The 19341-nt window shown below is 34.7% G+C and overlaps 1 protein-coding gene across 1 annotated transcript in view; it reads right to left on the minus strand.

Moving 5' to 3' along the window:
- Window positions 1-19341, minus strand: part of LOC129433393 (N-acetyl-beta-glucosaminyl-glycoprotein 4-beta-N-acetylgalactosaminyltransferase 1) — a 163588-nt gene that overhangs the window by 46173 nt on the left and 98074 nt on the right. The window contains exon 8 of the mRNA XM_073868892.1: window positions 14380-14447. Coding sequence (XP_073724993.1) covers window positions 14380-14447 — 68 coding nt within the window. The remainder of the gene's footprint in view (window positions 1-14379; window positions 14448-19341) is intronic.

Raw genomic sequence — 19341 nt, forward strand, 5'->3', positions numbered from 1 at the left:
GAAATAAAAAAAAGTCCTAGGAGGGAAAAACCCTTGGGAGATATATATGTGTGTACACACATATAAACGGATAAGGAGATTAAGCGGAGATTAAGCGGGTTCTGCCGGTGATTGTTGGTCAGGCATCAGCTGGGACCACTTTCAACCACATTCAGAGGTAGTCGAAAACCCTTTAGATCAGATTGCTTTTGTAGTGTAAACGCACATGTGTGGTTGAATGTGTTCGAACAGCCACGCGACCACCTTCTCTCCGCCCATTTATCTAATCTGAGATACTGAACACAATGTTTTACGTCTTTTCTGACTTCTAGCGCAAACAGCGGTGTACAGCGGTCTTTTTAGCCTTTCATTGATAAAACTAAAGCAGCTGATCTCTGCAGTTTCATTTTGCAAGCGTGTGAAAGTTGCGCGATCTTATTTCATCAATTGCGCTTAAAAATTCAGAGAAAGCTCTTAACATACATGTACAAAACACTGTGCAGCATGTTACTACACAAGCAGCGGACTCCGACATAATATTAGTTTGCGTCCATATAAACTCATCAAGTGGACGAGCTCTGAGCGTTTTAGCGTCGTCCACTTGTGATGCAATCGGCCTAAACGCATCTTAATATCAGGTGTTAACAGCCTCATTGTGTCGGTGCAATCTTTAAAGGCTTTGCTGGGGTAGAGATTAGAGAGCCATTGAGATAGGTGAGTGTGTGTTTGCTTATTCACATGTCAGAGAAATGATAAATAGAGGCTCAGTCCGAATTAGACACACGAGAGAGAGAGAGAGAGAGAGAGAGAGAGAGAGAGAGAGAGAGAGAGAGAGAGAGAGAGAGAGAGAGAGAGAGAGAGAGAGAGATCTCCTAATTTTCTGACTAATTGCAAACTCTGACTCAGTCTCATGAAGATGAATGTGAGAGAGAATTTAACAACCAAATTACCGTAACACTTTATGCCAACAAGATCTGTCACGAGTCATTTTGCTTCATTTTTTCCCCACAATACATTTCATCAAAGGCACAACTAGCAGAAGATTGCTTCAACTATTTTTAATTTTGTATATGAGCAAGAAATATAAAAGCAGATGATTCAACAATGCGACTATCTAACTTTAGATTCCTCACTAATGGAGTGTGCTGGTGGTCTTGTCAATAATTTAGATGCCTGATGGGTGCAGACGTATAACCTCCATTTGCAGCATACATAGACACATACATAGTTTCTCTACTGACAGCAAAATCAAATGAAGCAATTGCTTGTAAAGTTCATCTAAAGAGTAAAATCCGGATAAACATTATATTTAATTCATTGCGCGTCTCCTTGGAATGCTTCATTCTGATTGGCCAGTCATGATATTTGCAGGTTTGTTATTCTCAGATAACAACCGCTAAAACTAATAACACACGGTAATCCGGATGCTGCAAATCATTTTAACAGGACCAGTTTAATATTACACAAAATTAAATATAAATATGTATTTTAATGACATTATATTTACAAATGATTAAACAAATAGTGTGTTTATGACATTTAAACATCTTGTCTTATCTTAAAACCAAAAGTAGCGAGTCTGCCTTTGTTAAAAATGAGCAAAAAATATATTTCAAATCAATATTTAATGCAGTGCTTATTTTCTGTCACGCCCCAATTCCCCACCCTAGGAATAAGTAAACATTTCGCGCCCCCCCAACTTTCCGCCACGACTGTAAATAATATAATTTGCAAAACATTGTATCCTTATTAACATTAAAGAAAACACAAAAAAAGAAATATCAATCAACTTACAACAAAGAATAACTTTATTAACATTGTTTTTTTAGTCTTTAACAGAAAAGACTAAAAATGCATCAATTTGCCTGAAATAAAATAAATCAATCCTTATTTACAGTATATTTTTTGACCATTTGATACTGAAAAATTAAATTAAATATAATCAATAAATAATAATAAAAAACTCAAGCGGCTTATCAGAGTGTTTGGGGTGTAATGTCTTTAAGTGACGGTGCAAAAGAAATCACTTCCTGAAAAAGTATTTTCCCCGGGTCTTGCCCGCCCCACTATTTGAGAAGCACTGATTTAATGTTATCTTACTTAAATATCTTACTAATGAGGTAATAGCCATGTAATAATCGGGATAATGTACAGGCAGCAGGTTGTTATTGCGAAATAAGACCCATCAGTGGCTATTTTTACATGCAAAAATTTTGTCAATTCAACATTTTTTTCCGATTGCAGGTTACGACAGTACAGTTTTCATGTACCCTAATCATTGCAATCTGATTAAAATGTTTGTTTACATATAATCCGAACCAAACGTAACAGCCAAGGTTGCCGTATCAAAACCAACCCAATGGATATTCAAAACTAGCCCAAAAGCACCCTTATGACTATTCATAGCCTAGATACCAATAAACTAATAAATGAAGTAAATCTTAAACACGCAAAAACGCCATGCTATGCACAGCATCTCTTGTCGAGTTTACACTTTATCTCAGAATAAATGTACAAAGTCAAAGTTGAGTTGGAGAAAGTTGTTCTTAAGAAGTTTTCAAAAAGGCACAATGCTATTTTATTGCTGTATGTAATGTTATGAAAGACATATACGCTGCAGAATGTACAACATGTGACCCCATTACCTTAAAGGATTAGTCCATATTCTTAAAAAAAAATACAGATAATTTACTCACCACCATGTCATTCAAAATGTTGATGTCTTTCTTTATTCAGTCAAGGATTTTTCTCATTTTAATAGACTTTAATGGACCCCAACACTTAACAGTTTTAATGCAGTTTAAAATTGCAGTTTCAAAGGACTCTAAACGATCTGAAATGAGGCATAAGGGTCTTATCTAGCGAAGCACTTGTCATTTTTGGCAGGAAAAATAAAAAATATGCACTTTCGGACCACAGCTTCTCGTTTTCTTTCGGTCCTGTGACGCGCCTGCGTGACCTCACATAATACATCATCACGTCAAGAGGTCAAGGATGACGAATCCGAAACTCCGCCCCCAGTGTTTACAAGTGTGGAGAAAGAGGACCGTTCTGACGTTGTTGTGGAATGATACTAATTAATGTCTTTGTGTCAGTTTATTGTTTTAAATGGTCCCCAAATGTGCATTTCATATATGTAACACGTAACCTTTCCACAGCATTACGCAATTACGTGAGGTCGCGCTGGTGCGTCACACGACCGGAGGAAGACGAGAAGCTGTGGTTTAAAAGTGCATATTTTTTATTTTTTATTATATTGTTTTGCTAGATAAGACCCTTATGCCTCGTTTGGGATCATTTAGAGTCCTTTAAAACTGCAATTTTAAACTGCATTAAAACTGTCAAGTGTTGGGGTCCATTAAAGTCCATTAAAATGAGAAAAATCCCGGAATGCTTTCCCCAAAAAACACAACTTCCTCTCGACTGAACAAAGAAAGGCATCAACATTTTGGATTACATGGTGGTGAGTAAACTATCTGGATTTTTTTTAAGAAAATGGACTAATCCTTTAATAATGCGTTGTCATTGCTACATAAATAAGAGGTAAATATAAGACTTAAGCACAATTCCTCTGTGCATGTGCACAAGATATTTTTGCATCTGATTGAGAAAAAATACGATTCCATGCATTTCCGCGTTTATTCGCATACTTTTCTCCTGATGATCAGATCACAGACTACACCACTTCTTTTAATACGATCGAAATTTGCATCCGATCGACCTCAATCTCATATTAATCCAATTGAGCCATTACAAACAGATTATTTGGTTGCATGTAATCGTAATTTCTAATCGAATACACCTACGAGTCTCCATAATGTTTTTAAGATACATCTAAGGTCTTTCTCAGGTTATATTGCTTTGGCAACATTTTTGTAATTTTTTATTTTTGCCTTTGTATAAATGAACTTCTCAGGAAACACAAATACTGATAAAACATAGACTGTGAATACACTGTCTCTTTGAATAAAAGCATGTGACAAATGCATAAATGTTAAAGTAATGTACCAGACAGTTTCTTTTGTGGAAATCCCTCCGGCCTTGCTAAAAATACTTGGATATAATGCCACTCCGTGTGTCAAATCCTATCACTAGCTCTTATAGTGCATAAACGGAGCCGTTGCAGTGTCTAGCGTGAGTCACATCCAAAGCAACCCATCTCTGAATCCTCCCTCTGGTACATTTTCTTTCCACAGGCATTAAGGCCACCTGGCTTTCCCGTCATATAAACATCCGATCACGTCAGCGGGACTAATCTAATGGAAAGCCCATCAGTGACCTCAGACCCGCATCATCAATCACGTCTCATGCTCATTATCAATGAAAGCGTTTTAAGTTGCGCACCAAAGTACTTTAAAAGTTTATGAGAGTAAAATATAGACTAATCAGGGATCAAATGAGTTCTTCTCGATGAGAAACTCTTGATGCTTGAGGTATCAGGTTGCTCAGGTGTCAAGTTAAATCCAAAAGGGGGAACTGGACTCTATGTATCCTTTTAGACTCCATAAGAAGTCTCGGGAGGTTTAAAGCGAAGAACAGGACTGATACAGAGTAATGCCAGTTTACAACATTTTGTATCTTTATAGCCCAGAGTCACTTGTACACTACAAAAAAACAAGCACAAAAAAAATCTGCCAATGGGGTAAGCAATTTTTTATTGAATTTTTCTTGAATTTAGTGTTTAACAAAAATGTTCAAGATTTTTTTGCTTACCCCATTGGCAGATTTTTTTTGCTTGTTTTATGCACAAAATCACTTAAATTTTATATTTTTAGTCTAAAAACTATACTTATTTTCTTGGGTCATTTTGCTCATCATGAAAAAGCATCTTAATTTAAGATTTTTTATTTATTTTTATTTTTTACTGAAAACAGGACAAAAATACTAAGATTTTTTTTTCTTGAAAATAATTTTTTGCAGTGCACTGCAAAAAATTCTTTTCTTAGTATTTTTGTCTTGTTTTCAGTAGAAATATCTAAAAATTCTTAAATCAAGATGTATTTTCTTGATGAGCAAAATGACCTAACAAAATAAGTTTAGTTTTTAGACAAAAACTATACAATTTAAGTGATTTTGTGCCTAAAAAAAGCTAAATGATCTGCCAATGGGGTGAGAAAATGTTGCTTAAATTAAGTGTTTAAGGAAAAAAAGAAAATTTATTTTTAGATTTTTTTCTCACCCCACTGGCAAATATTTTTGCTTGTTTTAAGTTTAAATTTACTTAAATACTATTACTTATATTTTTGTCTGTAAACTAGACTTATTTAAATTTTGCTCACCAAGAAAAATCATCTTAATTTAAGTATTTTTTCTACTGAAAACAAGACAAAAATACTTTGTAAGAAAGTAATTTTTTGCAGTGTAGTAATAAATCTACTTCATCGTCCGTCTAAACAAAACTGCTCAATGCTTTTGCCGTTTGTTTGTATTTATCGCTCTCTAAAAGAAGATGGCGAACGTGCCAAGGTGTGTAGTGTTTCTTTACAAAGTAACATCGCCATCTACTGGCCTGGTCGGCGTAATACAGTGTTTTTGTTGTATGTGTTTGCTAATACACGTAAATGCAGATCTTTTTGACATCGTTGTCATGTGCATGTGAAATTGTTGAAAACACAAAGAAAAACATTGTTGTCGTGTTACATTACCCCAAATGTATGTTACCCCATGTTGTACTAACAGCAGTTGCATTGTGAAACATATGGTAGGTAAAACCTTTTTTCCTTTTTTATCAAAGTAAAACGTGTTACTTTCTTGATTTACAAGCAGGTTGTTTAAAGAAACTCGATTCAATCAAGAACTGCAATCTAAATGGATGCCAGTCTCTTGTACTGGCTTGATGCGGTGTTAGATAAGATGCCTCATCTAATCAATGCTTTGTACAAGTGAAAAACACTCACAATGGACTATCACACTTTAAAAGCAAAGTGCTTAACTTCTAATCCATATCCATCATAGTCCCCGTATTTCTTTCTCCATCGAATTAAATAACAATATTGATTTGTAAGTAAAAGTCTTACCAATGCCTACAAGTTTGTCTTTTCCACTCTCGGTTGTAAACTAAGTATTTGTGCTTTTGGAAAGCTCCTATTTATTCACTGCTGGAATAACTAAAAATACACACAAACACATTTCTAGGTCCTAGGTCATTGTTGGTTTACCTTAGAGAAACACAGCATTTCTGTGGCGCCTAAATAGACACACTTCAAAAAATGATTTTCAAGAAAAAAAGTTCTTAGTATTTTGTCTTGTTTTCAGTAAAAATATCTAAGAATTCTTAAATTAAGATGCTTTTTCTTGATGAGCAAAACGACCCAAGAAAATAAGTCTAGTTTTTAGACAAAATGTATAAAAAAATATCAAATATAAGTGATTTTGAGCATAAAACAAGCTGCCAATGGGGTAAGCAAAAAAATCTTGAAAATTTTTCTTAAACACTAAATTCAAGAAAAATTCAAGAAAAAATTGCTTGGCATATTTTTTTGCTTGTTTTATGCACAAAATCACTTAAACTTGATATTTTTATTTCTTGGGTCGTTTTGCTCATCAAGAAAAAGCATCTTAATTTAAGAATTTTTAGATATTTTTACTGAAAACAAGACAAAAATATTAAGAAATTTTTTTCTTGAAAATAATTTTTTGCAATGCAGCATTTTCACCCTGTATGCAGACTTTCAAAATAAGTTTTATTTCTTCTTCTGTCAGATTAACATGTAACCTTTAATGAGATAGCAATCCCATAATGCATTGCAACGCAGTCTGGAGAAATGTTGATTATTATAAGCTATTTTACACTGCAAAAAAAATGAAGAAAAAAATTCTTAGTATTTTTGACTTGTTTTCAGTAAAACTATCTAAAAATTCTTAAATTAAGATGATTTTTCTTAACGACTCAAGAAGATAAGTCTAGTTTTTAGACAAAATGTATCAAATTTAAGTGATTTTGTGCCTAAAACAATCAAAAAAATCTGCCAATGGGGTAAGCAAATTTTTCTTGAATTTAGTGTTTAAGAAAAATTTTCAAGATTTTTTGCTTACCCCATTTTTTTGCTTGTTTTATGCACAAAATCACTTAAATTTAATATTTTTGGTCTTAAAACTAGATTTATTTTCATGGGTCGTTTTGCTCTTCAAGCATCTTAATTTAAGAATTTTTTTATATTTTTACTGAAAACAAGACAAAAATACTAAGAATTTTTTTCTTGAAAATAATTTTTTGCAGTGTAGCAGACGCTTTTGTCCAAAGCGACTTACAAAGGAGGTAAACAATAGAAGCAATTATAGCAACACAAGAACAGCAATACATAAGTGCACTGGAAAAGTCTCATTAAGTCTAACACAGTATACAAAGCCATGGGTTCGTTTTTTTTTGTATAGATAGAGATCAGGAAAAAGGAAAAGAAAGCTACTTATTTCAAGACTGAAAAGTATTAATAATGGTTCCATCTAATAAAAAATTGACTGTTTTATCCAATATTTATGTGTGCCGTATTTATAGCACAATGCTAATGTCGAGTCTCTCCGGTCCATTAAAGCCCATCTTCTCTTCAGAGCAAGAAAGACTTGTAATTTAGTTGTCATCATCATATTTTACACTTACACAAAAGTACTGTGTTTATTCAGTGATGATATCAGATTTTTGATATAAATCATGTACTGAATTTAAAACCCATAGTAGTGTTATGGTACTGTAGATGTCCAAAATACTATGGTAGTACCATATCCAGGAAAACAGTTTTAAGACAGAATGTCACCTGTTGGACATTGTAACGGTACATGCACACAGGGCGTAAGAGTTAACGTTTAATTGAAGGTGTGTCTGAAGCGTGGCCAACAACCAATCACAATGGCAGCATGGTCTTGCATAAACGTAATTGGCAGGTTCTGCACTAGATTATTTGCATAAGGCTGACACACGAGTTGGCACTTGAAAAGTTGAGAAATGTTTAACTTCTGCCGCGAGCAACGGCTGTGACGCGACGCCAACGGATCAACAATTCAGTTTGGCAATGCATGACGTCACCCATACAAAGTAAAGAGAAGTGTTACAGCTGAACGTACTTAAACTGTTTAGGTGCAAAGGTGTACTTTTTGAAAGGATACCACTCCAGTGACCTTTATTTTTTGACAGTGCAGCTTGTAATTGCCAAAGTGAATGCTGTGCACGAAAAAAAAAGCAGAATTTTTGATGCAGGCACTAGCAGCAAGGGCACTGCAACAGCGTCGAGCCTCATTTTGGGGCAAGACAACCACAGCGGACACCGCTAGATGTTCAATCGTAATTTATTTGGCAAATGCGTTTCCATCTCCCATTATTCGCATTTTTTATTTGTTGCATAAGTCAAAAACCACCTCAAGCAAGCATAAAAACTTTTATGCTAATTAGGGGATTTTTTATTTGAAATTTGACGTTTCTATTACTCATTTCTTGTGCGATACTTTAAAATGCGCATTAAAATCAGTGTGATGAAAACCTAGTGTGCATATACAGAAAACATTTGGTATGCATTGGCGTTAAACTGAATGACATTCATCATGCAATTTGGGCTATTTTTTATTTAATGCGAGGCTGATTTCTAAGAATGAAATAAAGATATTATCAGCACAGTGTTGAACATGAAGAGACAACATGGAACGCGGAAGAGAACAATCATGCAGCATTTAATGACATTACTTTGAGTTTAACTCAGTTAAAGGCGACAAAAAAATCAGCGTCCGCTGTACACTCTGCGTGGGAATAAAACTTTTATCTACGGCGAAAAATTCCACCCCAAATCTGAGCAAACACTTAGCAAGCCGGCACAGGAATGTGAAACTTACTGGAAAAAAAAAATGAACCCCCAGCTGACATGAGCACTGCTGCTCCATCTCATATACAGTGTTACGACGTAAATAGTCAATAACAAGACGTTTATGCGAAATCTGATGTAAACAACAGACTATATATATATATTTCATGGATTCTACGCATTTGTGGACAAAAATGGTCATTGGATGTATTCTATTAGACGGTTTTCATGGGTTATTCACAGACTGGATTCGACTCGCGATTGTTATATTAAGTCCCGTTTATATTTTGCATGTTGTCATCTGGACGAATTAGTGCATGTCGAGAGGTTAAAAAAAGAAAATGTTTAATTTGATTTAATTTTAGATGATGGAATATGCAGAACGAATAGAAATAGGCTGAAAGGTCTGTTGCTTTATAGCATATTAAGGTCGTGCATCATGTTTTTGAAAAGTAACTTAGTAAAGTAACTAGTAAAGTAACTAATTACTTTTGAAAATGAGTAATCAGTAAAGTAACTGGATTACTTTCTTGGAGAAGTAATCATTAATCAGTAACTAATTACTATTTCCAAGTAACTTGACCAACACTGTCTATAACAGTGAGAAACAATCAGGCAATCGCTTGTAAATAACAATTAATGTGATTATTCAGACGAAAAAAACTTGATCAGGCATTATAATTTAAAAAAAGTATTACATTTTTTTTCTAAAAGTGAAGTTTTTAATAATTTTTTATATGTCCATGTGGTGTTTTAATATGCTTTAAGACAAACCATATGCAAATTGACCAGTCAATGCCATTGCTAAGTATTTTCTCCATAAAATTTGAGTGTTTTCAAAAACAAACAGATTCCAGTGGCTTGAAATCATAAAATTGTAACCAATCACATCCTCACAGTTGAACGAGTGGATCAGTAGTTCGAGCCTTAGTGTGCGTTCACACCAGATGCAATAGATGCGGCAAAAACACGTTATTTGCGCGTATTTGGACACTTGAACATTTTGAGTTTAGTCGCCTTATATGCGCGTGAAATTCTAGTCATTCGAGACATTCACGCGGAAATTTGCATCATGGGAGGGGCTCTGCGACTCCGCTCGCTTCCTGTAATCACGTCACTACAAGAGCAAGCTCCTGATTGGTTAACGCGGTGCGATTTTACGCCAAAGTTCAGTTTATCAACTCAATTTGCGTCATTCATGCGAACTAGACGCGCGAATGAGGCGGATTCATGTGTACCGTGCCACGAGACCTCCAGACACGCGTAAATGCATCTTTACATTGACTTAACATTAAAATCACTCCTGCTTGACGCCTCTACTGCGGCTGGTGTGAACGTAGCATTAGATGTAAGTGTGAATGTACAGTTCACGTATGCACCGTGTGAAACCGGAATTAGCAGTTATATGTCTGAAACGGCCAAATGTAGCATCTATTTACATATATATCTATTGTCCGAAAAAGTAAAGGCGGGACTAATTTGCATATTCATAGATCTGCGTTTTCTAAACGAGGCAAGGGTGTAGAGTTAAATTCAAGCTGTTTTAAAGCATAAAGAAATTACTATAACAGGAAAAACATTTACATATGCTGCTCAAAGATGACTTTTAAGTGATAAAATTATCGACTGCGGGGGACTTTAAACACATTTCGTCATGAACATGTTTGTCAAAATGAGGTGAAATAGGCTATACATTGCATTTCGCTTCATTTCCTTTTATGCACTTGGCAGATGCAATTATCCAAAGTGAATTACATGATACACATCAGTACATGCATTTCCTGGAAATTGAAACCGTGCATAATCCAAATTGTCCTAAAGATGACACATGCTTTATAATAAGTGCTTCAGTATATCTTGAAATATTGTATTAAATATACACCATACAAAAATAACCGACCCATCACCATACAATAGCGATATGTGATTTGTTTTGTCCATATCACCCAGTCCTACTGTGACCTTGCCGTTGCCAGTGTCATGCTCTACCAACTGAGCTAGAGGAAATTTGAGCTGTTTAGTGTCACTCCCAAGGGTGCTCTTTATCCATCCAACATAAAGTCAAGGGCAGTTATAGGTGACACACTTACAGACCACTATGATGGATGAATAATGCAAAAAAATTCTCATTCATATCTGATCATCTCAGTTCTTCAAACATGCGTGCTAACGTAAAATTGATTTTTGGAAAGGGTGCATGCAGAAAGTTATGCATGTCACAAATTATCTATTTTTTTTTAAATATCTAAAATAATGTCCAAATTTAAAGGAAACGACAGCAAACCCCACCAACTCTTCTGATCTACAAAATAGTGATAACTTTTTTCCATCGGGAACAACTGAAATCTGGCAACCCAGATGTAAACTTGCACTTTTATGAACTGCAAAACTGAATGCCTAAAAAATATACAGACGTACATCAGGCAGAGCATCACCTATTCAGAAAATACATGAAAGGTGTCACAGCCTTTACTATCTATAAACTCGCACAAAGGTTCATGAAATGAGGTCAGATTAGTTTATGCATTATTAAACGTGCTGGATATAAAGGGCAGGCTGTAGATCACTTCACAGCCGCACATATGGAAACAAACCCTCTGCTAATTCCCGGAAAACCATTTCACGGCGTTATTAATGGAGCGTTAGCGCAGAGTGCCGTATTAAAATGATTTGTTGGCTTTAACAGGATTTTTAAGGAAACGGCAGAAATACAATGTGCTAATCGAGCGCTAATGCGCCGCTTATTCGAAGCGGAAAAGGTGTTTCTGTCTTAGCAATTCTTCAATATGATATTTAAAACGCAGCGGTCCTGTGGCTCTGAAGCAGAGAAGGGAAATCATTAAATGCCCCATCAGATAAAGGGCAGCAATTTCCTCTAATTGCAATCCCAATCGGCACCATCAGGGGTAAAATGACTGAATCAATAGACATGAGGGTGGGCGGTTTGTTTACAAAGAAAGAATTGAAGCATTTGATTGGACAATGAAACAGGAAGAAGAACAGAATGAACTGTAGAGACGTTACATACAATTTTACTGACAACTTGTCAAAGCCTTTGTTTGGATGATAAATCCTTTGTCTCTAATGAGTTTGTGTGTGCGTGTCAATGTGCACATACCCGAGCCTGTGCAAACCTAATTCAATGAACTCACAACTTTATTTTGAAACTTTATTTGTAGGCCTAAACATTGCCTGATACGAAAGCAATAAGGTACGAGAGGCTACTTTGCAAAAAATCATTTTCAAGAAAAAAATGTCTTAGTATTTTTGTCTTGTTGTTAGTAAAAATATCTAAAAATTCTTAAATTTAGATGCTTTTTCTTGATGAGCAAAACGACCCAAGAAAATAAGTCTAGTTTTTAGACAAAAAAAATCAAATTTAAGTGATTTTGTGCATAAAACAAGCATAAAAATCTGCCAGTGTGGTAAGCAAAAAAATCTTGAAAATTTTTCTTAAACACTAAATTCAAGAAAAATTTGCTTACCCCATTTGGCAGATTTTTTTGCTTGTTTTATGCACAAAATAACTTAAATTTGATATTTTTGGTCTAGAAACTAGACTTATTTTCTTGGGTTTTTATCAAATGCAATATTAAAGCAATGCAAATTTTTTATCATTTTATGAAGTAAAATTACTAAAAGTCTTTCTTCCGCTGGAAAAAATTGTCCCTGACCGACTGTAACAGTATGTTTAAGTTGCTACACTGCAAAAAATGACTTTCTTGCTTAGTATTTTTGTCTTATTTTCAGTAGAAATATCTAAAAATTCTTAAATCAAGATGTATTTTCTTGATGAGAAAAATGACCTAAGAAAATAATACTAGTTTTTAAACAAAAAAAATGAAGAGTTTGGTTCCAAAACGCAATAAACGCCATTTTTGAAAAAAATGAGTTACTGCCAAAATCAGCATTATATCAGGTCAGTAGTTAAAAGTAAATTCTTAATTTTACGCAAAATCCAATATCCGCCGTGTTATTCTGTCATCTTTTCTCCCTTTTTTCCCAAAATGCAATAAACGCCACTCCCCCTTTTTTACAGAATGCAATATATCCCACAGCGCACCATTCACGCAATGTAAACAAACATGGCGGCGCGCTGAGTACACGGAGTCCTAGTTTTCCTTATCTACTTTGTACTTTGTGATCAACAAACAAAACAAAATAATACTTTAATTGCATTGATAAACCTGTGATGGTTTTCTGTGATGGGAACGAAACGTAAGCCATCAGCATCTAATATTTTCCCTGAGAGGCACTCGGGAGACGGGTGCTTGTTCTCCCGACAGCATCAAGCTTCTCATGCTAACACATTGACCCCAGAGGATCTTATGAAAAACTTTACATAATTTTACTCAAAGTCAACGAAAATCGAGCAGGACCAAAAACATTTTACAGCTGATCTCTGTGAAAGACGTTAAGCGAAGACGTCAAGTAACCGCAATGACAGGGTTCTTAATATGACAAAGTAAGTGTTTTGATTAATAACATTAATGTTTATATTTTTAATTAGTGTGTACAACTAGTCAACTAAATGAATATAACATGGCAAAGATGAATGCACATTTATATAGGCTATTGATTCAATAGATTTATAGCATTTTGAATAAAAACTTGTCATGGATTTATTGCATTTTGTGGAAGAAATAATCCGTTTTTATAATAAATCTTTGAAAATCAACTTATGGATTTGAATTTTTTATGTTTTTATAACCTAAAGATGCTATGTGAAAGTTTGTAACAGAAAAAAGTTGTTTTCATCTTGTCACTTTCTTGGTATAGAAAACACGTTTTTACCAAAATTTGTCAAAATGGATTTATTGCGTTTTGGAACCAAACTCTTCAAATACAATTTAAGTGAATTTGTGCTTAAAACAAGCATAAAAATCTGCCAATGGGGTAAGCAAAAAAATCTTGAACATTTTTCTTAAACACTAAATTCAAGAAAAATTTGCTTACCCCATTTGGCAGATTTTTTTGTTTGTTTTATGCAAAAATCACTTAAATTTGATATTTTTGGTCTAGAAACTAGACTTATTTTCTTGGGTTTTTATCAAATGCAATATTAAAGCAATGCAAATTTTTTATCATTTTATGAAGTAAAATTACTAAAAGTCTTTCTTCTATTTTCTTGATGAGAAAAATGACCTAAGAAAATAATACTAGTTTTTAAACAAAAAATATACAATTTAAGTGAATTTGTGCTTAAAACAAGCAAAAATATCTGCAAATGGGGTGAGAAAATTTTAATTGAATTAAGTGTTTAAAAAAAGAAATCTTATTCCACCATTTTTTTTCTCACCCCATTGGCAGATAATTTTGCTTGTTTTAAGGACAATTTCACTTAAATTGTATATTATTTGTCTTTAAACTAAACTTATTTACTTAGGTCATTTTGCTCATCAAGAAAAAGCATCTTAATTTAAGAATTTTTTGATATTTCTACAGAAAACAAGACAAAAATACTAAGCAAGAAAGTGATTTTTTCAGTGTAAAAGTGATGAGCAGTGATACACAGAAACGTTGGGTGCTGCTGTGATTTATTGTAAATAAAACATAGCTGTTGACCAATCAGAATCAGGCACTGCATGAATCATTTTATATTATATGTACTTACTGCACAGACTTGGACGTCTGGGATCTGAACTTCGTAAACTCTCCAGGTGCCGTCCACTCAGATCCCAGCTAAAACACACAACAAACACACATTTCAAACTTGAATCATGTTAATACCACTTGCGTGGAGCATTTTTTTTATTGCATTTTGCAATTTATACTTTACAAGTTATCTTAAAAGCTTTCAAAAAATCAACCCTTAGCATGTTTGGCACAGTTCTCATGAACCCAAACCCATTAAAATGACTAGTTAAAGGTATACCTACTACTTTAAGTGATTCAACTCTTTTCTCAACAAAAACAAACTAAGGGCTTGATTTACTAAACGGGACAAAGCAGCGTGAGAACGCAATTCCAAAAAGCGCGAATGGGAGTGGTAATATCTGCATGTTATTTACTAAATAGCGCAAATTAAATAACAAAGGCGCAACATGTGATCGCAAATAAGCAGATCTGATCTTGAATTCAGCACCACAGACATCGCAGTGGAAAATTTTGGGTGTGTAATCCCAGCCATACACTGCAAAAAATTAATTTCAAGGAAAAAAAAATCTTGGTATTTTGGTCTTGTTTTCGGTAAAAATATCTAAAAATTGTTAAATTGAGATGCTTGTTCTTGATTAGCAAAACGACCCAAGAAAAAGAGTCTATAGTTTTTAGACCAAAAATATCAAATTTAAGTGATTTTGTGCATAAAACAAGCAAAAAAATCTGCCAATGGGGTAAGCAAATTTTTCTTGAATTTAGTGTTTGAGAAAAATGTTGAAGATTTTTTGCTTACCCAATTGGCAAATTATTTTGCTTGTTTATGCACAAATTAGCTTAAATTTGATATTTTTGGTCTAAAAACTAGACTTATTTTCTTGGGTTGTTTTGCTCATCAAGAAAAAGCATCTTCATTTAAGAAGTTTTAGATATTTTACTGAAATCAAGACAAATAATTTTTTTCTTGAAAATAATTTTTTGCAGTGTGCGCAGACTCAAGACCCAAGATGTCAGCGCCGTATCGGGACACTGACGGCTTCAATTTCCACCAATGAAAGAGAGCGAACGGGCGTCATCCATCTTTTCTATGATTTATAATGATTTGAATAATAATCTTTCCATGAAGCTGATGTCAGATATGATTAACACTCAAAAACACAGTCAAAAATAAATACAAAATTTCACTAATTATTTGGGTTGAGGACATCCTTTTATGCTTGCATAATGCTAATGGCAAACTTTATTGTGAGTTGGGTCCCGAGATGTCGACTATATAGTGTTTCATATCAGTCACTTACTAAAGTATAAAGCTGCCTTTATTAGACAGCTGACTATGTACCCGTTCTGCAAAATCCCAAACTCTGCCTGGACCCGCAGGGCCAGCGGTGCACTGATTTCCAAAACAAACCTCAGTAAGTAATGAGAGCTCTCGCCGCAGTGATCTAGAATAAAATCTCCAGCGCTTCATCCCAGCATGCCTCACTTTAATTGTCATGTGCGGAGTCTCTCTTGCTCTCACATCGCTGTAATGAATCATAATGCCTTGTGGATCCATGTTGCTCTCAAAGACGTCTTTCATTCTTCACACACACAAACGCACAAACACCTCTTTTGCAAAAATGAGCATGTTTACTATCACACACACCTTTGTGACCAGGACACACGTGACTCTAATAACTTGCGTTCTCATGTAGGGAGGGTTGGAGGATAAAGATGTGTTTGTGTGTGCGAGGCTCGACATTCGTCTCCTATGGCAAAAGCTACATTTCCACTCAAAGGATACTGCAGGAAAACTTTCAAAGGCTAGGGTACGAGGAAATAACTTTTTGCTGGAGTGCAAGCTTCGACGCACTTCAGCACGATAAATATCACAGCTTGTTAAAAAAACTCTGCTAGGGAAAGATGTATCAAACAAGACAAGGCGGTAAAAATAAGCCCAACGCCGTTACTACACTGAAGTTTCCCCACTGAAGCAGTGCGAGGAATCACATTAGAGCTACAACACAAGAATATTTTAATTTATACGGTTGACTCATCTTTCTGCATGAATACCAGAACATCCACCAGCTAACTGAACACAGAGCAAACAAGATTGAGCAATGCGGTCTACGGTTAAAGGTGAAGAGTGTGATTTCATGAAGTGTGCCGCTTAGCATCAACAACTTAATTGCACATATGTGACCCTGGACCACAAAAGTAGCGTGGGTATATTTGTAACAACAGCCAATAATGCATTGTATGGGTCATGAAGATATTTTGTAAATTTCCTACTGTAACTATATATTAGGGCTGTCAATAGATTAAAATATTTTATTGCAAAATTTTTAGGTAGCAACTTCCCTAATGCTACGTACACACCAAACGCAGGGCATCGCGTTACTCGCTCTAGATTACTCGCGGGATTTAACTTCATGTCATGCGAATGTTTCGCTCGAGTTGAATATTTTCAACTTGGGCGATGACGCGCTGCCCATATCGCGTCATTCGCATCAATCCACGCGTGGACGGGTCTGATTGCATCTTTGCATTGACTTTGTATGTAATCTACTTGCGCAAATCGTTCAACTCGCGTCGGGCGTGAACCCACAGTAACGCCGGCACATATAGCAACAGTTTTCCATGAAAATGCAAGAGCTATAAACAACCTGCTACTTTTACTCATCTTTGAGTGAAGAGATACAATATTTCTGTTTGATAGATGGCAAAGAGTTGCTTTCATTTTTATCCTTTCTTCTTTACACTCAGGCTATTTTTATGATACATGAACTTTCCTCAAGCCCAGAATTACATTGAAAAAACTAATTTTGTCTTTCTTTGACACTAAGTCAAACAGCAAATAAAGGCGTGTAGAGATGCAGTTACTGCTATTATTGTGAAAAGATTTATTGCCATCTAATTTCTTTTTGTTCCCATCACTTGATTGTCTATTTGTCAGGAAGATAATTCAAAACTAAAAGTTGCATGCCACTTGCATGGGATGAGATGTTTCTTTATAAAAGTCGAAGTCTAAAAGACAATTCCCAATTTTAAGGGTGGATTTCCCCACCTTTAGGTTCCTGAAAAAGATCCGACAAGGATCCTACACAATAAGTCACTTGGAATAGCGGATACGCGGTGATTCCTCACAGACAAAGAGACGCCTTTGTGTCTCTTTGTTTCAATCGATCCCGCGTCTCTGTGCCAGGATATCGAGTCCTTGGCAAGTCGAGCCCTTTCTCAGCCAGACGTAATCGATACCCCAGTAAACCACAAATCCCCTAAACACTCTCGCAGGTATCTGGCCGAGGTGCTAATTGTGTTTTACAAAGCCTGTGCCCTCTTATAGATCTAAAGATAAACACCTCTGGGGAATACATTTAAATATGAATAAAATCTAGTACCACCATGGTCCTCCGAGTGAGGAAATTGTCATCAATGCCTGCTATAAGTCTATATTAGATGATTAACTACATTATTGTTTATTATAATTTATAAGACATTTCCCCGACAAGACTGGATTCATTTAGTGACGCTTTTATCCAAACGACTTACAATTGAGAATACAATAAGCCAAGTATTCAATGAAAACAGAAATTTTGTGTAGTGTGCACACTATTAATACCCAATACTGCAAACTAGAAGTGTAATATGAAAGTAATATTGAAAAGAAACTTTAAAAGAGTTTCCCCTGCCGTTATGAGATAATCTCTACCTCATGATAATTCGGCAGTAAAAAGGCCTTGAGTGAAAATGTTGAAAGCAATTGAAAGTCGAGGAAAATTTTTACAGCTTTTAAATGAAAAGCTCTTGGAGACATATGGGGTTGTAAAAATAAAACTACAGTAGCCAAAAGTGAAGCACATAAAGTTACCGTATAATGTAAAACTGTATTTATCTAGGTATAGATGAATAATACAAGCTCTGTACATGGTAATGACATATCGTGAGGCTCAAATGTGATTGTTTCCTCCTTCTTATGTAAACCTTGTGCATGCAAATGACCGATCGAAAACAGACCAATCTCAACAAGATGAACGTCCCAAAATTATACCTGTTACAATGCAAGTTGCACTGCAAAAAATGACTTTCTTACTTAGTATTTTTGTCTTGTTTTCAGTAAAAATATCTAAAAATTCTTAAATTAAGATGTATGTTCTTGATGAGCAAAATGACCTAGGAAAATAAGTGTAGTTCTTAGACCAAAAATATAAACTTTGGCGAAATTAGTGCTTAAAACAAGCAAAAAAATCTGCCAATGGAATTTTTCTTGAATTAAGTGTTTATGACAAAAACTTTCATAAAAAAATTCTTATACCACAGGCAGATTTTTAAGCACTAATTTACTTTATATTTTTGGTCTAAAAACTAGACTTATTTTCCTGGGTTATTTTGCTCATCAAGAAAATACATCTTAATTGAAAATTTTTTAGATATTTTTACTGAAAACAAGACAAAAATACTAAATAAGAAATCCATTTTTTGCAGTGGTGACTGCCGAGTTAGCGCTATATGCTAGTTAATGCTATATGCTAGCATTTAGGCTGAAGTTCTACTATTGACGTTACAGTTACGTTTTGCAGGTCCATACTGAAAAAAAACCCCAAACTTATCACTCAGAAACGTCCATTAACATTCTCCAAACAATTGATTATTCCTCAAATTATGTATTTTTGTTCTGATACAGATTCAAACATATACACTGCAAAAAATGACTTTCTTACTTAGTATTTTTGTCTTGTTTTCAGTAGAAATATCTAAAAAGTCTTAAATCAAGATGTATTTTCTTGATGAGCAAAATGACCTAAGAAAATAATACTAGTTTTTAGACAAAAAATATACAATTTAAGTGAATTTGTGCTTAAAACAAGCAAAAATTACTGCCAATGGGGTGAGAAATTTTTTCTTGAATTAAGTGTTTAAGAAAAAAGAAATCTTATTTCACAATTTTTTTTCTCACCCCATTGGCAGATATTTTTGCTTGTTTTAAGGACAACTTCAC

Source organism: Misgurnus anguillicaudatus, chromosome 6 (assembly GCF_027580225.2).
Source record: "Misgurnus anguillicaudatus chromosome 6, ASM2758022v2, whole genome shotgun sequence".
Classification (NCBI taxonomy): domain Eukaryota; kingdom Metazoa; phylum Chordata; class Actinopteri; order Cypriniformes; family Cobitidae; genus Misgurnus; species Misgurnus anguillicaudatus.